Source organism: Ambystoma mexicanum, chromosome 8 (genome assembly GCF_040938575.1).
Source record: "Ambystoma mexicanum isolate Mex_15411 chromosome 8, UKY_AmexF1_1, whole genome shotgun sequence".
Classification (NCBI taxonomy): Eukaryota; Metazoa; Chordata; class Amphibia; order Caudata; family Ambystomatidae; genus Ambystoma; species Ambystoma mexicanum.
In genome coordinates, this window is record NC_090929.1 from 424329310 (window position 1) to 424352006 (window position 22697).

The 22697-nt window shown below is 48.0% G+C and overlaps 1 protein-coding gene across 2 annotated transcripts in view; it reads left to right on the forward strand.

Moving 5' to 3' along the window:
- The window catches only part of EXOSC10 (exosome component 10), a 1010963-nt gene that overhangs the window by 789407 nt on the left and 198859 nt on the right, over positions 1-22697 (forward strand). For both annotated transcript variants that reach the window (XM_069609938.1, XM_069609939.1), the window contains 2 exons: positions 4213-4305; positions 12826-12900. In XM_069609938.1, coding sequence (XP_069466039.1) covers positions 4213-4305; positions 12826-12900 — 168 coding nt within the window. The remainder of the gene's footprint in view (positions 1-4212; positions 4306-12825; positions 12901-22697) is intronic.

Sequence of the window (22697 nt, forward strand, 5' to 3'; positions counted from 1 at the left end):
AGCCAGGACCTGTTTAATATGAGGTTTACAAAGGCGAACCTCCCTTCCTTGTCCACCACCGTATCTGAGGTTGGCCCCCAGGTCCCTCCCCACTGCAATCATCACTCCAGCTCTTTTATCCCCAGCATTTGCCTGCGCCCAGATCTTGTACCCTCTCATTAGTATCTTCTTTTTATCCTGTGCCTTAACATGCGTCTCCTGGAAGAGAAGGAAGTCCGCCTTCTCCCTTCTAGCCAATGCCTCCAGTTTCCTCCTCTTCACTGGCGAATTCAGCCCCCTTACATTTAGAGAGAGGATTCTGATGTTCCCCATCCCAACTAGTCTATTGCTTTTGCCTTCTTACCCGCGAATTGCGATCCCACCACTCTTCTGGAGTCTCCGCACCCCCCCCCCCCCCAACTGTTCAACTTGCCCCCAACTAACAACACAAGCTCAACAATGATCCCGAGGAGGGCCCAGGCACCTAAGGTTGCTAGGGTGTTACGCCTATCGCTCCTTGCCCTCTCATGACTCAGGACTAACTGTGCAGGGATTCCTAAACCCCGCATCTCCCTCAGCCCCAGATAGTATCCCATCCAGAACCTCCGCCGAGCCGCCAAGTATATGGTATTCCGCGATTCCTCTGAATCTGTCTTCTCCCGCCTTCACCTTTCTTGTAGCCAACCTTTCTGTCGTCACTTAAGAAATTTCTAGTTCTCTCCCCCTGAGTGACCTACTTTTCCCCCGCCATTTTGTCTCTTCTTGTGCCGGACCACCTCCCATCCCCTCAGCCTCTTGTGTGGGTCCCCCCCTAGTCCTGTCCCCTTTTACGATGACCTCCTCTGCTTGCAGACCCAATGTATGGAGTCCTTCCTCACTGGTGGTCACCCTTCTCTGTTTACCTTCCCATTCGAATAAAAGACCAAATGGGAACGTCCACTTGTACTTAATTTCTTTCGCCACCAACTCCTTCACCAGTGGGGCCACCTCCCTTCTTTTTAACAGTGTTGCTGAGGCCAGGTCTTGATATAATTGGATGTCCACCCCATTCATCTTTGTGGTCTAGCTGCCTTGCCTTCTGTAGAATCTCTTCCTTTTGCGGATATGATGGGGCAGCCAGCACATCCCTCGGCCTTTCTCCTGGGGCTCCAGATCTTTTCGGACCCACCCTATGGACTATGTCAATACCTATACTTCCCGTATCTTGCTCCTCAATTATATCCCTGAAGACTTCTTGCACCACCCTCTTAAGATCTTTGTCCATCACTGATTCAGGCATATATTTAATGCAAATGTTAGATCTGCGGGAGCGGTTTTCAAGATCCTCTCATTGAATTTCCAGGTTATGGATTAACCTGACCAGGTGTTTCTGGGTTTCACTGCTGTTTCGCTTCCTCTTCCACATTCTGCACGATTTTTTCTAGGGTGTCTGTCCTTTCCTCCAGCTTGGCCACATCAATTTTTACCTCTTGGACTGCCTGCTTCGTCATTCCTCAATGAAGTAAATTGATCCTGCACCGTGGACATAAACTTGTCCTGAAGCTCCAGAAACCAGGCCCGCATTTCGTCTTTTGTCAGTGGAAGGGAGCTCTGGCTAGTGGGGTTAGTGGCCGATGTGGGTTCTCCGCCTGGCCTGTCCTTTGTGATCATTGATGCTTCTGAGGACCACATTTGTAGCAATTTCGAGTCCTGTCTGGGGGGTTGTGGTGCTGTTTGGGACACACCCCCTTTCCCTTTAGCCCTTGACATTTCCTCTTGCTCGTGGATGTGTTCCCACTTGGGCTTTGGGCGTCTCCCCTGTGCCTGATGTGCTGCAAATATAATGGCTTCAGGTTGAGGAGGAGCTTCCCCCTGCTTGTTTTCGTGCTAGAGCGGGGGCCCTTAGGGCGGTAGAATTATGGCTGCCTCGGTGCTGCACAGCGGTACAGGCTCCCCTGTTCCCTCCCCGCTGGTGTCTAATGTCCCACAGTCGATGGGGGGATTTGTGTCCCCTCACTAGATGCGGCAGCCCCCTCCCCCCCCTTGCAGTGACACCCCCTGTTTGACTAGATGTTGGTGGAGAGGGGGGGGGGGTGCGCGGTCATGGAGAAGGAGCAGCGCTTAGCAAGCTGCTCGAGATGGGGAGAGGAGGAGTGCCGGCAGCTACGCACTCACCTCTGAATCCAGACCCCCTCGTCGCCGCTGCTGATGAAACGCCACTCCAGTCCCGTGGCCCGCACCTTTCCCCCGCGCCGCCCCTGATCTCTGCATGCTTGGCGGGATCCCTCTCGGTGGGGGAGGGGCAGTCGCCTCTCTCGGGTGCAATTCCCCCAAATACGCATCGTGCAGGAACAATCCAGGTCGCTCACCGCGCCTGACTTTAACAAGAGGCTCCGGAGCACGTCATGGGTGAAACCGCTCGGAAATCTTCACAGAGAGGTGCTTCCTTGTTGGAGGCCCAGCGGGAGCGCGATTCAAACGCGACTACTCCTGCCGGCGGCCATCTTGGGAGTCCTTTCTTCGTATTTTAAGGGTACTTTGAACTTTTGGGCACAAGGCCCCATTCACCTTCAGTTGGACTCGGGCTTCTATTTGTGTGTACTGGTTATACAATTGCCTAACTACTTACCTTTCCTTTCAGGTGTACTGGTGAATTGTATGCGTTGTGTTAACCGACTTTGACTGTATGTATGTTTTATAATAATAATAATTTAGCATTTATATAGTGTTATGAACCCTCAGGCATCTGAGCGCTGCTTATTATTACCAGCGGTGTGTGGTGCTCATTTGTCGACCTCGGAAGGATGAAAGGCTGAGTTTGGCTCTGCCAGGATTGGAACCTGCGTAAGTAGGATCTGCAAAGATGTCAAAGCGAACGCTGTACTCTGTGCTATCGGACCGGCTTATACTTAGAGTGTTGTGTTATATTACCTGCCCGGTTCATTTTTATATTGCGTTTTTGGGCCTATAATAGAGTATTTTTATACTTACCTTTCTAATTAGAATCATTGTGTATTTCACTGTGTGGAGTCATTGTGGACACCTGAGACTTAGCCTTGACCACTCTCCATGCTTACCTTGATTGGGTATGGCTGAACTCCCAGAGTCACCTGTTCACTATAACTAGGGTGGCGGCCTAAAATCTGTCCACCAGGCCAGATTTTTAAAATCCATCTTGACACCTCCATGACATGAACTAAATTGATGAAGTAGGGATATGGATTGGTGTCTGGATGGGTTTGGTTGGAACTGGACGGAAGGTCTCCCAGTGAGACTGCCTTTGTGATTTCTGAGCTAGAGCTTACATGGGCAAATGGTCAAAAATGGCCTCACCTCACATCCTCACCTTAAACACTGGAAGGGCAACAAAGCCAGTGGCCCAAGTAAAGGACTTAAAAAAAAAAGAAAAAACAGTCAATTTGCTCTTTTTCAGTGCAGAAAGATTACAAGAGCACTATAATTGCCATACTGCACTGCAGCCCAATAAATGTCCACCAGCCTGTGAGCAGGACATTATGGTTCAAAAACAAATCCAGGGATACTTTTTAAGTGCCCTTTCCTTGCGTCATAAGGGCTATCCAAGCAGCAAAGAGTTCTTTATTTATATACAGGAGGAACAATACTCTTTTGATCACAAAAGAGCGTACAATAGTTAAGTCAGATTTGACTGGAAGCAGTGATCTTCTTACAATAATGGTGAGTTTGCGTGACATTCTGACGAGGTTGTGAAGGCGAGTAAATGGAACAGTCACTGGGGACAATACATAAGTGGACATGCATAGATTAAGGACAACCAACATGGGACATTTCTAAGTGCAGGTAGGCGGTACGGCCAGCTGTGCTCGGGGCGTGACCATGATGGGTGAAGTGCTAGAATGGAGGCAGAGTAAGTGAGCGGCGGAGGCAAATTAGAGGCGAAGTATTTTTTTTAATTATTTTGTTTTTATTATTTATTTTTTTTGCTAGCAGGCAGATGAGACTTTGGTTACATTCTCCAATGAGACTTTACTGGGCAGAAAGATGTCATGACACTTGAAGGGACAGCTGAAATGTTAGTCGGCGTATCCAGACATGTGAAAGTGGGTTTCTTACATAGCAAATTTGTAGCAATCTTAACTTGGAGGTTTTAAGTCACTGACATGTATCTTACGCTTTTACCAAGCTTATTTGGCCATTACCTCCTATGGATCATTACATTTGTTAAAAGCTTCTTCCTGCTATTGGTAATCCTGATGCTTTCTTTTTTTGTTCTAGGATCCTGAGGAAGGTGGCAATAAGTTGGGCATGACTGTGGCCCAGAAGAAGTCCATGAGTATAATGGAATCATTTGAAAATCCATTCCGAATGGTAAGTCACCCATCTCCCCCTACGTCCTCCATCTCCCTTAGCAGGCGGGAGTTTCACATTGATGTGAGGGTCATGTACCACACGCTTAACAAAATTGCTTGCTTTGCTATCTGCTTGGTGGCCGTAAAAGTCCTATCTGAAGAGTCCTGTTATTGTGATAGGAAATTAAAGATGACCCAGTTACTACCTCCTCATATCCTTTACCCTTTCCTTCTTGGTGGCTTTCGGTTCATTTATCCCATCCGTTCTTCCCCACTATGCTCACTCTATCTGAATACACTGCCCTACTAAAGATGCTTCCACTAGTCGTCACACTGTCATGGCAGTCTGGCCATTGTAGGAATACTTTTGAACTACCCTCTGATGAGGGATGTGTAACAATCTAATGGTAACACTGGGTCTCCAACCAAATGAAAAGAACGCTCTCTTGGTTAGATCTGGCAGAGCAATCAGGCTTAACTCAAGGGAGGGAGCAAAGATGGCATTGAAGTACAGCTAGTCCCAATAGACACTCAAAAGAATACACTACGCTGGTATTCTGAAATATACACTTTTATTAAAGAGCACAGATAAAAAATCAGTTATGTCCAAATAAGTATTTGGATTAAACATAACATACAGTAGAACATAATGTAGCTATAGAAACAGTAATGGTTAGTTAACATCCGAACCCATTCCTGCCCCGAAAATGTAATTCCATGAGAAAGAGAATAGGTGACTGTTAGCAGAGTTTTCCTAAAGTCCTACTGGTAGTAAGACATTAGTAAGCAATCCCAGTCGTTTCTAGATCTCCAACTCTTAATATCAGTCTGTACTAACTCGGGACCTTGGTAGAGTGGCAGAGCAGCCAGGCTTATCTTAAGAGGAAGATGTGAGCTGTAGGTAAGTTCAAAGAACCTTAGCTAGACATGCACATCAAAGGAACCCTTATACTTATAATTTATATATTTATTATATACACCAGAATCACTTTAAATACTTTAGATGTTTATACTAGAACACTTAAGAATACTTTTTGTTGGCTGGTTGGCCCCGTCTTGCCCATTGAGCTGCACAGATTCGCTTGGTCTGGTTCCCACTTATTCCTCATGCCTACTTGGTTGTTGCCTATTTTCTTGGCTGGTGTGATAACCTCCCTTCTCCCCCGTTTCCATCATCTGGGTCATCGTCCGGGGTTTAATTGCCTTCTTACAGACACCTTGCCATAGACTGGTGTCATGTGTTTACCCCTGGTTGCCGGTATATTATTCAGATGTCCCTCCAGCAGTGTCCTTGGTCATGGGTTATTTGGGGTTGCCAAACTCCCCTCTAAAGGGTTTCACCAGAGACTTCCATTGGCACAAATCCTGCTCTGCACCCTTCATTCTCATTTTTATTTTGTTGTTCTATTGTTATATGGTTTAAATTAAATGTTACACAAATTAACACATCATACAAACATACCTTATAAAACATACAAAAAATGTATTAATTTCATTTATCACCTTGATTTCTGTTACAAAAACATAGCCATAATCAATGCATTGTACATTAAAAAACATACAAAAAATGAATTGATTTTAATTTCCTTTAAAACATGACGCAAAGCAATGATCAACTAAACATTCTCACCCCACATAGGCTTTGACCCAAAATTCCATCCCAAAAGATTCACCAACTTTACTGACTGTCTCAAGCCTGGCGCTACTTAAGCCAGTACAATCTGTAACCCAGTGTTGTAAGGTCTCTGTCTGGCCTATGGAACTACAGAAGCGACATACCAGGCTTGTGGATAGATCAGTAGATTTCCAATGCCGAGTCCATTAGTGCAAATTGCTACAAGCGAAACAGACCAAGTAGGTCAACCTTTGGTCTTGTTTGTGGGGGAATTTCTCATATTTGGAATAAGTGGAGTAAGTGTGCAGTCTTTCTAAAGTGATCAATCATACCTAAATACCTTTTTAGTTTTACCTTACTCACAGAAAAAACAAGATCCTCCTCTGTTGCACGCAAGCCTGCCAGAATGTTCTGCATCTTAAGGTTAAAGCAGACAGTGTGGATACCGATGACTCATTCAATATTTGCTGGAGATCAATGTACAAGGAATTGTCAGGTGTTTGGAGCATTTTGGAATAATTAAGCGGCTGTCTCCATACATACCGTGCCTTTAAGGACAGCAACCCCAACTCATGACAAATTATAGGCTTGGGTAACGAAGATGCCAGACCTACCACCTTTTTCCAAAAAGTACCCTGGGGGGAACAGTAAGGTAATCGCCTAAATCCACCAGTGAACGATCCAGCCCATACAATAATACTGGCTCCTTTTTACCCAAATAAAACTTCAGTACTGGTGCCATGGAAATTGTACACATTTTGGACATTAGGCGTTTCGTCTGGGCAATATAATGTAGAAGTTTATTTTAAGCGATGCCCTACACAGGGCCCCGGAGGTGAAGTTAGTAAGTTTGTAACCTAGGTATCTAATGGCAGGGAGCCCACTCCACTCATCACCAATAGACCACCACATCGTTTTAGGTTTGGCCGAGTTGGTGAAGATGACCACCTTTTTGATTTAAACCCATTAACAAGTAAATTATTAGCGGTGGAACAAATTCAGCTTGTGCTGGAGGCCCATGGGGGTCCGATCAAAGGTAATTAGGTGATCCACGAAAGCAAGCCATTGAAACTTTAGGTGGCCATATTATTAACCCTCCACAACTTCTCCAGATCACTCAAATAGATGTTAGAGTGTGGGAGCTAAAGTGCATCCTTGTGGCAGACCGAGCTGCGAGGGAATGGATCTAGTCATTGAACAATCCTGGGTAACTCTGATCTTAAGAGAGGATTTCGAATGAAGTAAAGCAATTAATTGTACCAGTTTTTGTGGAACCTTCAACAAGAGCATCTTAGTCCATAAGATGTAACTTACCACCCATCGAAGGCACATTACATGTCCAATGAGGCCATATAGATGGGTGCCCCCCCCCCTTCTCCTAGATTTCTGCAAGAGATGAGCTAAAATGGTAGCATTTCGGGGAGTCCCGATATTCTGTCGAAAGCCGACCTGAAATTCAGACAGAATTGAATGCTGCCTCAATGCCTGATTAAGATCTCTCGGGGTAAGGATAGAGAACACCTTTTTAGTGGCATCAAAAAGCGCTATATGCTGATAGTTGGCTGGTGTATCTCTAGCCCCTTTTTTGTAGATCAGTATCATGGTCGACTGGTTCCAAGAAAGTGGAATCCTCTGGGTCATAAAAATGTGAAAAAAGCAAGGTTATTAACTCCACAACTCCACCCAAAGAAAGGGGGCCTGCTTCAAAGTAAAAGGGTGGTACCCCATCAGGGCCAAGGGCCCTAGATGGCTTTAATTTGTCAATAGACCACAATAGATCTTCCAATGTCCAGAGGCATAAAACCGGCTCAATGGGCTCCCCTGGGGGGATCATCCAATTCACAAAACTCATCAGGAAGATGACTTTTTGAATGGATGAACTTCACCCATACAGGCTCTGCAATTGGACAGTCCATATGTATAGGTGCGCCACCCGCCCCTTGCTCGATGTAATCCCAGAAGATTCGAGAGTTTTTCACCAAGAGAAATTTCAAAATAGACTGATTATCTTTCATATGAACCTCATGTTAATGAACCTCATGTTTAATTGCAATTATGAGGTTCTTGTGGCATTGCTAGATCTTTTTTTTGGCAATTTCATATTTGCTACGTATTAACCCCTTCATTTTTAATTATTTGATACTCAATTGTTTCTTTGTCAAGGAAGCAATTCTCGAATTAAACTGATGAGTTGGTACCAGTAGATTTGTACCTTCCATCAACCCTGTCAGATGCCTGAAACAGGCCTTTATGGCAGAATATAGATCCACTGCAGTATCAGAGGTCGAACCCCTATACTCCATTACATAAGCTGAATAAATTGTCTGGACAATTTTTTATTGTATCTTACTGAGAGACCACCCCTGTCTGGCGACGGCCAAGTGGAACTCTGACTTATTTTGAATAAGGAGTGAATAAAAGTATAATCAAAATGTATCCGATGGTCCCCTATAAAGGTATTCTGGATCGAAAGGGGCCCAACTTTTGAAATTAAACTCAGCGAAACAAAATGATCAATCCAAGAGGATGCTGAACACCTATACCAAGTAAAGGGATATTTACCCACTAGTGATGCAACCTCCACTAGAGTAGGTTGAGATCCCAGCTGACCAGTTAGGAATCTCAGGCAGCACCCTTAAAGGCACTAATCTGGGAAGGTTGAGTAATAACGCCCACTGAATTTAATCTAGTACTTTCTGCACAATTTGAGTTAAAATCACCACCTACAATCATTGCATGTTCATGAACCCTTACTAGCCAATCATCAAAAATATAAGACAGTCTGTTGAAACTCCAGCATGTTTTGTCTAGCTGGGTTCCAATACACCTTCAACAGAAATAATTGTCTCCCTGCGAGATTCTCATTAATCACTACTGCCAGTAGCCCCTCTGATGAATGAAACAAATCAGCCTGCAGGCTCAACGTACGGTCTATGGCAATAGCCAACCTGCCACTAGGACTGCCATTGTCATTACGGGTAGCTGGTAGAGTGAAGGTTTTCATTCTTACCTTTAAGAAGAAAAAATGTACCCCATTCATACTCTTAATGTCCATCAACTTTATACCATTGTTGAACCCACACGCGTGCCATGACATGATCCTGATAGTGGTAGTATTGATAGGCGGTCTAGGGTTGATTCAGTCCCTGTCTTAAACCAGAGAATGACTAAAGTGCTGCCTCAATCCAAGACCAGTCCTGGCCTCATTTTTAAAAATGTTGATGGCTGAACAATAGCCCATGAACAAACAGTAGAGTCAGCAGTCTTACAATTACTAGGAGTCTCGGCAACTGGGCCTTGTTGAATAGGAAGCATGCCAAAGATGTTCGCCTCCTCCATGGAATTCAACTCATGAAGTGTAAAGCCCAAGGACAAAAGGTTCAAGCGTTGGTCCCATATCATGTTCAAAATAATGGGAAGTATGAGACCATTCTATTATTGGGAATGATGGAGAGACAAATAAAGTCAATATCTTCAGACTGAAGTGATCTACGAGTCGGTATCTGCTTGAAGCCCACCAACAGTTTTTCTATTCAGTCGCTTAACTCCCTCATTTTGAGTGGCACATTACCACCCCTGAATTTCTGAAGAATGGCAGTCCTTGAGTGGATCTATAGTGTCCCTCGTTGTAAACACCTCGCTGTCTTTTGAGCTAAAATCATTAATTATTGTGGAACATGGCAGGGATGCTGGGGAAATTACAATTACCTCTTTCTGGTCACTACCCATAGAAGTGGATTCATTTGAGAGCACCCGCTGAATGATGGTCGCCAAAAGGATGACATTTTTGTTTGTTGAACTTCCCTACGACTGAGCACACTCGTTGTAGTAGGAGGCAGTGAATTAAGGGAAGACTGAACAGCAGTCTTTAATTGGACCTCTGAAGCACCCCTCATTGTACCCCATTCTGGTGGTTCCTGGTGTCCTTGTGTGTTCCTTTATGTGCACAAGTACACATCACCGTATTAGAAGTGATAGAGATCCCAGGGTCGACTTCATTCGGAATCAGTCCGGATATAGCTGGGGGTTTGCTCAAGCAATCAACTGGTTCTGTTCCAGCTCACCAACACCATCTGTAGTGTATTGCAAGTTCAAATCAATAATCACGTCTAAGGTGGGAAGTTGTCGTATGTGATTTTGCAAGGAGTTATGATGGTTGTACTTGGCAGCAGGTTGATTTTTTTAAAATGTATTTTACTTCTCCCATTGGTCTTCTTTTTACTTTTGTTGTTAATAATGGGAGGAGGGCAGTAACTCGCCACCTCCTGTTCATTGACATAATTGCTGGCTGAGGGGTTTGGAGGGTAAAAGAGAAGTGGAGAGGACTCAGTCTGGAAACGCGTTCCAGCAGTGGCGTAGGGGAGTTAGGAGTTTGGGAAGCCACTAGACCATGCATCATTATATCATCCCCTTCATTGCATATTGCCTTGTTTGCTGGAGATTGAACATTGAATATTATGTCATTAGGAAACAATGGTATTCCTAAACCCAGGTTGGAAGGAGCTTTTAGGCCGGAAATGCAGCTCTCCAGGAAAAAGTTTTGTCGGGTTATTTGCCACAAGATCTTTTAATATATTCTGCAACCAAAAGAGGGATTCTAGCACCAATTAGAGAGCGGAAATGAATGCCGGACCCAGGACATCCACCCTTGGAAACATTTTAGATGGCCTTCTTAGCTGAATATTTTTAGGAATGAAGAAATAGTTATTAAACGCATTTTGTTTTACAAAATCTTCACTCAGTCTTGTGGCCAGCCTGGTAGAAGTACTGGGTAGCTCTCCGTTTACTTCGCTAGAAGGAGCTGGACAATCTTTACTTAATTGTGACAGCTCCATCGCTTTACATAGTGTCAGAAAAGAAGCCTGAGTTAACCAAGGATAAGGGGGTGTTCTTTTGATGGAATAAGTTGTCCTCCTCTCCGTCGATCAGGACCCCTCCCAACTCCCCCTCCTGCCGGATAACAAAGGCGGGTATCACTGGCACTCGTTTCTCCTTCCTCTGTTAACACCTGAGCATATGTGATGCCTCTATTCGGAGAAGCTGCTATTGTATCCGTCAGGGCAGTCTGATTCAAAATAAGATCAGCAGTAATTTCTGTTACAGTATCAGTGGTCTTAGGAAGAATCCGAGTTAGGTTATTAGTCAGGTCTTTCAAAGTCTCTGGTGGTAGGGTCTTTCCGAATGGCATCCGAACCCTCAATATTAAATTGTCCCTCTGTCCCAAATGTCACATTAGAGTTGCGCACAACATCAATGCCCCTATTTTTACTGCTCACGGCGGTCGCCTTAAGTCGCAACAGCAAAGCACTATTTTACTGAAGCTATCAATGAGTCAAAATATTGGACACCGTGAGTGGGCTGCAACTCTCCTCGTGGTGCCACACACACACTAATTGCAGATATGCAAAAGTCTGACCTCAATGTCCAATAGTATAGCCGCCAATAACAAAGCATAGATAAAAGAATGTTGCTTCTACTGCCAAATCGTAGGTGGGTCTGGACCCTCTCCACCAAACGCAAATCAAACTGCAGCACACCGCTGCGCTCCACGGCGTTCCGAGGTAATGTAGATGGGGTCCCTCCTCTTCCTCACTATAGCAGGTAATGAGCAGGGTAAACAGACTGTTGGTTCTCCTTCCCGAAACACACTGCAGCACCTTCATGCTCTAGTTGTCTGGGACTCCAACCTGAAACTGCAGCTCTTCACGGAGGAGTGGGGGGGGTTATCCTCTGGCGTCCCCTAGGGTTGGTTGCTTAATTGTCTGCATATGTGGGGTAAAATGGTTCTAACCTGACTTTATACCGCAACCATGGCTCTGCCTATGGATTTGTCCCATTGATTACTGTGAGGAACATTCACCAACTTTAAAAACTACACAAAGCTAACTTTTAACAATGCTCACCTGAACATTGGTAGAAATCTCTGGGGACCCAAGCAGATCCCAGGGAACCTGTACCAATTGAATTGTAACGTGTACCTAGAATTTACTGCAGATTTACTTGTATTAAATCACTGCACTCCTACTGTCGAAATGTTAAGATATTGTTTACAACTAAAGTTATATCGTATTTCCTTTCTAGAATTGTAACTGGAACATAATAGTCTGGTAATTTAAGCCTAAGCTTATGACTTTTTTGTGGCCCTCTGGGCATTGCTGGGAAAGTATAAACCCCCTTTATGTGCTCTAAGTACTGTATTAAAAATATGTTCAGAAGGTGTATAATTTATACTGTCTACTAGAGGTTGTGGATAATTACAGTGACTGTTCATGTTTTGGCATTTTGGGTCCTGAATAACTGCACTGATGTTTCATTGATGTCAGTTTCCTTTTTTTCTCCCGCTCTCTTCTGCATTACAATGTGCTGAGTTTACCACCATGTATAGGACTTACATTTCGCTATAGGAGTGGGAAGGGCTTGTTTTGGGTGCTTACATTTTTATATCTGGCGCTTTAGTCTATTTCTAGTACAGTCTAGTACTTGTTTGAACTGTTATGCGCAAACATATGGTAAAGAGTATATATGTTCAGTATATGTGTAATGTATTCTTTTGGGGGGGGGGGGTCCATTTTGGATTAACTACACTGATCTCCCAGCTTTTTCTACCACTCGAGTGAAGCCTGACTGCTCTGCCGTAACTGCCAATAAAGAGGTGGTTCTATCTTGTGGTGAGAAACCTATGTACCCTAAGGATGGATGGTTTCTCACCCCCTCACTCTTGTGATTGTGGCAAAATCTCCCCAACACTAGATAACTACCATCAAGTAATTTTTCCTTACTTGAGATTTTCAAACCTTCACTGGGCTAAGACTGTTTATTCTACCCTAGTGAAATTGTCCTGCTTCTTGCTTACTGAGCACATTAGCCTCCTAGCTCTTTGCTTACATTTGCCTTTCTTTTCCATGCCACCTCTCCTTTCTTTAGTATCTGCCGCAGCAGGAAACGAGCGCTCACATCTCCCAGGCTGCAAAATTTGACCCATCCACGAAGATCTTTGAGGTGAGACACTTTGTTTGGGTAGGCAGGTCCTTGAACAGCACTTGTGCTGGCACATCCTTTTGTTATAGCATTTTGTAATGATGTTTCCCTGTGTTGGTGTCCCTGTGCATGGTTGTTATGTTATGTCATCACAATGCCTGCCTCTTCCCTGTATTATGTACAGTGAGATAATTTGCAGTAACTGTGCTTTGTGTGAAGACGTTGAACTTGTCGCAGTGTTACCTATATTGCTAGGATTTTGGCATGTTTCAATTCCTTATTGTGATGCTGTCCACACACTAGTGCTTTGATGGATTTGGTGACGATTCAGTGGGTGCGCCTTGTTTCCAAAGTATTTTGTAACGGTTCGTATGTTGTGACTGTTCGTTGTATAACTGTAGTGTTGTCTCATATTGGGTTTTGTATGTAATGGTTTTCTGTTGTGATTTTCCAAAATGAGGTGATCATTTTGCGATGGCGCTTTACCATGCCATTTCATGTTTGTGTTTTTTTTCTTTTTTACTTCGTTTTTTCAAACACTCAAAATAAACAACAAAACACCAAAACAATAACATACAAATGGCACTGGATGAGGGGAGCCTTCCACAATAACGATTATCTCGGTGTTTGTAACGTTCACTATGCACAGTTCAAGGAGATTTAGTTAGTACTTGCATGTCCATTCGCCCAACCTCATGGGCTAGTGTTCAGATGGCACCACGGCTGGTCAGGTGCTTTCATTAAGATTATCCTCTCGGTCTGTCGGAATAATGTTCACACTCCATCTCATCTGGGTCCTCGGTGTCTCTGCCTTCTCTGGGTCCTAACATATTCTATAGGACTGTGTTCCCGGACAATAGCTTGTCGCTACTTTCCCCTGTCCCTCTTTGGATTGCACTGGTCCATACTACTGTCTCTGCCAATGCTTTAAGTCTGACCACCATGCTTGTATCCTGGAGCCTGTGTTAGTCGTCCATGACCTGGCAATCCGGCGTTTCGCTAAGATGCACATCAAGTCCTTCATCTTGGCTATGTGCGATCCTTTCTTGTTACCTCTCAGGAAGAGTCCTAACAAGTAGCTTTCTGGTGTCCATTGTTGTATCTGCACTCTGCCCCTCGATGCTCTTGCTTTGTCTTCCCAAAATGTGTGTATAACCGGGCACCCCCAGAACATGTGAAGCACATCTGCATTTTCTTCTGCACATCTAGGGCAGGTTTGAGTGTCCTTGTTCCCCATTTTAGATAGTCTTTCTGGGGTGTTATACGCTCTGTGGTTGACATAGAGCTGCGTTGGCTAAAACCTTGCATTTCTCGAGACCATTTTTGTGTATCGCAGGATCCTCGTCCATTCTTGGTCCGTAAAGGTCTTCTGGAGTTCAGACTCCCATTGGCCCTGCACTGTCTTTGTTAGGCAAGATTGTATGCCCACAACCTACACCCTCAGGTGACTTTAATAGCTAGGGTGCTGAAGACATTAATATATCACTGTTGCATTTCGAATAGCTTAGGAATCCGTCAAAGCAAAAGGTTATTAGAACACATGAGAGATCACAAATATTCTCAAGCAGGCAAATACTTTCAGATCCCCCCAATAAGAGTCATTCAGTGAAACGGACTAAGCCAAAGTCAAAGGGCAAAAGTGTATTTGAGCTGAAGCACTGCTTTGCAGGCAATAAGTCTTTGCCCAATGTTTTAGAAGTCTTTGAAGAAAAAGATGAATCAGTGTAGGGCCACAAGATGTTAGACTTGTGAGGGGTAGAAGATGCAAGCAACTCTACAAGAGGGAAGTTCTCTCAGACTTTACAGTACCTTTGTATTGAAGAAAAAGTGCAGCAGATGACTTCTGTTCCTGTGCAGCTCTGCAGATCTCGCTGTTCCTGTGCTTCAGTCGTGAGGACAAGAGGGAGGACTTCTGGGGATTTCTGCGCTGCAATAAGACGGTCACTGCTCGCAACCGGCAAACTTCAAACAAGTGGCTGTTCGGTGTTTCAGCTCCTCGCGTCTACCGCAAATTGCACCACAGCGGTTCCTGGCTGTCGAGATGGGCTTTCCTTGCTTCTGGGGGTCCCAGTCTCGGTCAGTCCTGCTTCCTGGGAGTCCGTAGGATTATCCTGGAGCTCTTGGCCAGCTTAAAAGCGATGCACGCAAGCTGGTGTTCCTCTCCCTGGCTATTTTGTTTCCAGCAGCAACTCTGTGGAAATTCAACCAGCTCCGAGAGGATGTCCAGGTGGCTTACTTTGGAGTTGATTGGTATCACCAACTCAAAGGGAGAAGTCGTTACAGGAGCTTCTCTGTCGATACAAATTTGGAGTTTCAGCACAGCAGCAGGGCTTCACCGGGCAAACCAACAGTCCAGGAGTTGCAGCAGGCATCCTCTTTAAGTTTTTCTTTGGTGCCTTCGTTCCAGTGGTAGACTGCCTTCCAAGCCAAAAGCCTAACCTTTTATGCAGCTTGCTCCCATTCATTCCAGCCTAGCTGTCAGTCACCCAGCAGGGTGGCTGTCCTTGCCGGATAGTCAGCCGGCCAATCACTACAGAGTGCATTTGGGTCTCCTAGGAGACTAGGCACAGAGAGTTTCGGGCACCTCCCTCACTTCCTGCCCCCGCCAGACACTCTGGAGCCAGAGGCGGGTTTCACTCGTGAAGCCCGCCAAAGACAAAACTAACAAAGGGACCAAACCTGGTTTGGCGCGCAGATTAAATCTCAAGAAGGACCTTTCCACAAAGAAATGGCGAAAAAAGAAGACATGGCCAGTTTGACAAAAATGGCACCCATGGGTGCTTTACCGTGGCTTCGAAAGCAGCCCACAGTTAACTTCCCATCATGGTAGTAAAACGTAAACCACTGCCACCAGCCATTCAGTGAGGAAAAGATGACATAAAAATGTTACATGAGAAGCTAGACAAAGAGGATACTAGGTACTATTGTAAGATAGTGTGTGCTGGGTCTAGAATGTTACAAATGTAAGTAAAGTCAATTTCACTTTACTGCTCTGGGAAACAGTAGTTCATCCCAGAGAAGGTATTTAAACCTTTGGGAAATCTAGAAGACTTCCCTGTGTTACTTGCTCTATGTAGTTTGTCAGACTACACAACCAAAAGAGTACAAAATCACATTAAAATGCATGAGTGGGGGAAAAAGGATCTCGCTCTCTCCAGGTTAAAAAAATCAAGTCCTCAAAATCCAGCAAAGTTGCTTGGGACCTCTAAGGTAGAGGGAACTAGCACATTTCTGAGAATTCTCCCTAACTGTGTTATTAATTTCCGTCAGAGGCGTTGCTAGGGGGGGGGGGGTGCTAAGGGGGCTATAGCCCCTGATCTTTTGGTTGTAGCCCCGGATAGAATCTCAGGAGCTACAACCAAAAGGCTAGCTAGCCCCCAGTCCCAACAGTTCCGACATCAGTGTAGCCCCCGGTCTTTTCCAGACCTAGCAACACCTCTGATTTCCGTACAGCCTTGATGTCGTATGTCCCCCTTCCGAGATGTCGTACCACTTATCTAAGTCTGTTGTTCCCCGTCTCCGATAAGGTCTAGCCACCTCCTCTTGATGATTTGGACCATACTATTGTGTAGCATGAACTGTCCCTTGTGAATACTGTTTTCCTCTACAAGGGTATTGAAGTCTACCCCATTTCCCTTCCTTCCGTAGGCCTCCGACCTGAGCCACACCTTTAGCCTCCCTGTGTGTCCTGTATGCAGTCAACGCTGCCGTTCTGGTGCCCGCAAGTCTCGCCAGGGGGATCTTCAGGGAGCATGGGTCCTGGATCCCCTGAGCCTTCCACGCCCTTTTACATAGCGCTAGCCCCAATCTGAGCAGTTTTGGTAGGCCATTGACCCATGATTTATCCATCCAGATAAGTTCTTGCAAGTAGCAATTTCTCAGTGCCGGCTGGATTCCTCATCCCCTAACCATCTAACCCCAAATTGCAGCTGCCCCGCTATGTAATATCTCTCGTAGTGCAGCACCTTGCTATGATATGGCATTTACAACATGCCTATACACAAGTGTTTACCTTGATTCTTTCAGACAGGTAGTCCCTTTGTAGAACATGTAGAGCCAGTCTGTTCCGCCCCACAGGAATTGTCACGCTATTGTGTGTGTGTGTGTGTGTGTGTGTGTCTGTGTGGGTGTGTGTGGTCGTGATCGTGATGCATATCTATACCCAGGTACCGGAAGGTGTGTGATGCCCACATGAGACCCAGGTGTGGTAACTGCTCTATGGCAACCTGTCTAAATTCTGCAAGGAGGTATATGATGGATTTTGCTTTCTTGGTGGAAATGCCTGATAGTTTGTGATAGGTGTCACAATCACACTTTGTAGGGGAAGAGAGTTCGACACTCTTTCCCCGAACCACAGAAGCCGAATGAATTCGACCCTCACACCGTGGTTGGCACAGGCACCTGGTGATAGTATACAGGACACCACGTGGCAGCCAATGGGGGGGGGGAAATTGGGGAGAGGTTGTGGATGGGGTGGGGAATTCAGGAACACTGGAAAGAGGATGAGGAAACAACTAGATTGGGTAGGAATGGGGAAACGCAGGGTAAAACCTAACCTATCTGAACATATTAATACATTCCCAAAAACTCAGCACCTGCGTGACTATACACACACAAAATTTAGATTGAGTCACACCAAAACACCGGTCTCCTGATCCTACCTAGTCGAGCACACCTTCTGTTATGGAGAATTCTCATTCAATGGCTAATTTCCCTTACCCAGTGAATTCCTCAGCAGTTTTGCTGGATTTCTGGAGTTTATTTTTTCCACTTGGTAAGAGTGGGAGCTTTTCCCCCACTGTTACCTGTTTTTTTGCCATGTGTATTTCAGCTGTTTTTGGGATTGTGGACTCTGGAGCACACCACTTCAGTAGCCCCACTCTTTTGTGTTACACAGCACCTTCAGTGCAGTGACACAGGGTTGTCTTTGAGACTTCCCACCGACTTAATTTCTGGGGCTGACTACTGTCCCCCAGAAAAGGGTAAAGTTGGCATTAGCTTTACTTAGTCAAATAACCACAGATCCAGTACACGACATCTTACATGGAGTATTGGAAAGGGTTACTCCTTAGCCCTTTTTATCTGTACCTCCTAGAGCATTGTTTTGCTGTTTTAACATTTAGGCTTGGCTGGTGGCAGTGGTATCTACCCTAACTTTTCTACCGCGATTATACTATATAAACGTGGAATTGTTTTAGGCTATTATATTAGCCTCGAACATAAACCTGCTTGACCAAATACTCTTTCTTTTGGCTCCAGTCGGGTTTATTTGCCATCTTTTTATTAGTCCTTCTTGTGTTTTACTTTGCGCTGCAAACCAGATTTGCCTTCTTTGTTCACCGTCTTTTGGCAGGCTTCTGCCAAGAAGCCCGCGCCTGGTTGTCTAGGTGGGCTGAATGTGAGGGAGGGGTGTAGTCGCCCACTGCACAGGGTATCCTAGGAAACCAAAGTCGCACTTTGCCATGATTGGTTGAGGTGGTTGTCCCGGCTGGACAACCCCCCCCCCCTGCCGCGTGATTGACAGCCAGGCAGTGTGAATGGGGGATTTTTGCATAAAAGGCTGGACTCTTGGGCTGGAAGTCAGCCACCACTGGAACTACAAGGAACCGAAGAGAAGCGGAGAATAGGCGGCTGCTGCAACTACCCCGTCCCGGTGAAGCCTTGCTGCAGTCCTGAGATATCTACCCTTCAACGACAAGAGAAGATCCAGTCCTGCGTCTTCTTCCCTTGAGCCTGGTGGGGTCAACCAGCTCATCTTCCACAGCCAGAGGATCCTCTTCGTGGTCGAAATCGCTGCACACTGCTGTAGTGGTCCGGATAGCCATCTGATGAGCCTCTCCTGTTTTTAAAGGAGCGCACCTTTTATTCACCGTTGCTGCTGTTGGCTTCATCTCTGTGTGGTGCAGACCCCTCCAGACATCCTCCTTCTTGCCGAAGCTCCAGGAACCGTTGGTCTGCAGGAAACTACCAGGAACACCTGCTGTGGCACCAGCTTCTTCCTTGAATAAGGTACTGTGTTCTGCTTCGAGGAACTAGGGTGAATCCCTTTTCTCCTCATCCAAGGCTTGCCCTTGTCTTCCCGCCTTCTTATAATTTTTGCTTCCTCTGTTGACAATATCCAAGTACTCCTGGCAACTTTGAATCTTGAACTGTCTGACTGTGTGATCCTAGACAACAGGAACCCAGTTCCACTTGACACTCCTCCGGCCTATTGACTTTTGTATTTCTGTCAGCGAGTGTTCTCTGATTCTGTCTGCCTTGACCCAAGTATTGCCTATGATTTTTGCCCCCAACTCTCTCTGGTTAACTCGGGTGCTAAGTGTGTTTTTGCCCCGGTAACCTTTCTTTCCGCGGATACGCGTATCTTTCGTAAGACCAAACTGTCATTACTGTCAAAAAGTGATCGCATATGTATTCCCGGTAACGTCTTTTGTTTCACAACGGTCCGTTAAAACATAGGATACTCAGAGGCCACCAGGGGGCGCACAGGCACTGGCTGCCTGAGTGCACAGCTCCCGTCTTGACTGGGTTATCGCAGGGGATTGAACCCCATATCCCCTGACCCCTCCGGCAGGCCCACCTCGATGGATTCGCCTGGGGACCCCCCCAGGCACCCACCAGGCGAAAGAGCGGCGCTCGGGTCCCCGGAGAACCGTAGATCGGGACCCGGGCCTTCTGAGCGGTTTGCAGGGCGCGGCCCGGGCAGCTGCGGAGCCGGAGGAGAGGCGGTCCCCTCTTGCGCCCTTCTGGTCCCTTGACTTGGCCTGCCCCCTCCCCGCGGCCGACCTCCTCGACGGGAGCGGAGGACCGGCCTGGACGGGGACCGGCCCCCTGAAGGCCGGGAGACACCGCGGCGGCCCAGGGGACGGGACCCCCCCACCCTCCGCCCCCCCAACCCGGACAGCACCACACGAGGATCCCCCAGCGAGGTGGAGGACGGGGACTCCCTTGGCACCCGAAGGCCCGACACGGCGGGTCAGGGGCCCTTTGCCCCCCCTCGACCCACATGGACAGCGTAGATCTGGCCCCCCCTCCTCCGGGGACTCCGATCGCGGGCCGGCGCGGCCCTGTGGAGTGACGTGGCGGCTGGGCCGAGGGGTGACCGGGACCCCTGGAGGGCGTCGGTGGGGGCCGCAGAGCACCAGCGGAACGCACTGCCCCCCCTCCCCCCTCCGGACACGGAAACTGGGCCACAGGCCCCTGGAATTACCCGGGAGGGAGGCCCCCACCTGCGGAGGGTGGGGCGTGTGCCCGCCCGGAGGTGGCCCCCCTACTTTCCGGAGAACAGGGTTCGGCCGGGTTGCCGGGCCCCCGCGGGTCGGGTGCGGGAGTTGAGGCACCTTCCCCCCCATTGTCTGCTTGGACGCCCCGGCCTCCCGCCCTTTTCCTGGAGACACAAAGCCAGCGCACCTCGGCGTGGGGGATACCCGGGTGTGAGGCCCCCGCCGGCCGCAGGGGGGGTGTGCGCCCACCCGGGGGTGGACCCCCCCTGCCCCCCATCTTCATATCTAGTGTCCACTGGCTGAGGGTGGGGGCCTCGGACCCTCTTCCCCCCCCCCCCCCCCCCCACAACGAGAAAAATCCGCCTGACCAGGCCATCACCCCATCTCAGGGAGACCAGAGGAGGCCCAAATCGGGCACGACGAACTTGACCAGGGTGTGAGGCCCCCGCCGGCTGACAGGCGGGGGCGTGTGCCAGCCCCCTGCACTACGATACTCCCCAGGGGGCATTGGTGAAGACCCCAACTGGGCGAGGGGTGACCGGACTGCGCCTCCTCCTCAGCACGCTCCCTCTCCCCCCCCCCCCCCCCACCCGAGACAGCCCGTGTGGGCGGCCAAGGACTGGGCCGGGGGGAACCCCCCACCCCCGCTCGGGACAGCGGAGCATTGGCCTGCAGAGCACAGGGAAGCGTCAGATGAGCTGGAGGGAAGCCCTACAGGGATACCCCTTCCAGGTGCAAGGGGCAGCGGGGGGCACGAGCCTCAAGAGGACCATGGCCCATTCGGAGGGTGCAGCCCTGTCCTCGGCTGCAATGGAAAGGGGCTTTGCCTCGATTTTACAGGAAATCAGGGACATGCGGTCTGACATAGCCCAGAAATTTGAGAAAATGGACCAAAGGGTGGACAAGGTCGAGAACAGACTGTTGCAGGTCGAGACCAACCAATCGTCTTCAGCAGCCCAGGACGTACAAACATACATGAGGCTGGCGGCCCTGGAGAAGAGGGACGAGGAAAGAGCTCGGCAGATGGACAATTTCGAGAACAGGGAGAGGTGAAACAACCTTAGAATTTTCGGTGTGCCCGAGACAGAAGGGGAAACGGAGAGGGACATCACCCGAGTGGTGCGCGAGATCATCACCCTCTTGTTCGCAGAAGAGATGACAACCGAACCCACCTTCGACAGGGTACACAGAGCGGGGGGCAGGGCGGGAGCCCCAGATCGATTTTGGTCCGGTTCCACTACTACACAGAGAAAATGAAAGTGCTGGAGGAGGCCAGAAAGGCTAGAGAAATCACCTACAATAACGCCCAGGTCTCCATATACCAGGACCTCTCGGCCTACACGCTTGCTAAGCGTAGAATGTGCCGCCCCCTCACGAAATTGCTCAAGGAAAAGGGCATACGCTATAGATGGGGCTATCCGTTCTCCCTAACTTTTGAATACATGGGCAAACGCTTGACCCTGACCACGGAAGAGGATATAAGGGGGGCTATTCAGGAGTACACAGTGGACTCGAACCCCAGGAGGGGCCCAACGGGGCCGGAGCATGGCAGACCTAATGGCCCTGGTCCGTCCGGTGAAAGAAGAAAGCGCACCGGCACGAGGAAATACAGGGAAATGAACGCCAATTCCCCAGCGAAGGACGGAGAACGGAATGACTCGGAGGACTGAAACGGGGTCGACCGACCGGGTCCTTGACAGATGTGCGCAGATCCTGAGATTTCACTATTTACATCGTCCTACTGAACAGCAAGTATGATGGGTTCACACGCGGGACGCAGCTGAGGGGGGATTCTGGGGGGCTCAAGGGGATGAGCATCTTACGTGGATTTCCTGGCCGAGGTGGGCAGGCTGGTGGTTCTGCCAAAAGCCAGTGATGGCGGAACTAATTGGCTGGACGCCGGGATGGGGGTGTGGGGGGTACACAAAAGTTGGGGTTGTTCAGTTAGGGTTTGGGGAAGGGGGGCGGTTGGGGTCTCGTTCTAGGCCCACTCGAGGGTTAGGGGAGGGGGGCACAGGGGAACAAAATACTATCCAATGGGAGCATGCAGGGAAGAGCTATGGGAAGAAGTTGACCGAGAGAAAGGAAATTCTAGATCATGGCTGATAGTCTGCCCGCCCTGGGTGTGGGCTCCCTTAACATACGAGGCTTGAACACCCCTACGAAAAGATCCCTGGTTTGCAGGGAATTTAGACGGGCAAACCTCGATTTTCTCTTCGTGCAAGAGACTCACTGGCCACGGGGGAAGGAGACCAAGATGCGGGGAGGAGGGATCGGGGAGGTCTTCAGCGCTTCCCACAAATGTAAAAAGAGGGGGGTCGCCATCTTAGTAGCGAGGAACGTGGATTTCGAGACCGAGGCCACGCTGAAAGACCCAGGGGGCCGCTATCTGCTAGTGCGAGGATCCCTGCAGGGGGCCCCACTCACCCTTGCCGTTATCTACGGCCCCAAAGAGGGCCAAGCGCAATTCTGGGAGGAGGTGAGCGATAAACTCAAGCATTTCGTCCAGGGCACGGTCGTGGTGGGGGGAGACTTCAACATGGTCCTGGACCCTGTCCGAGATAGTAAACGTGCGGGACCCCAGCCCTACAGAGC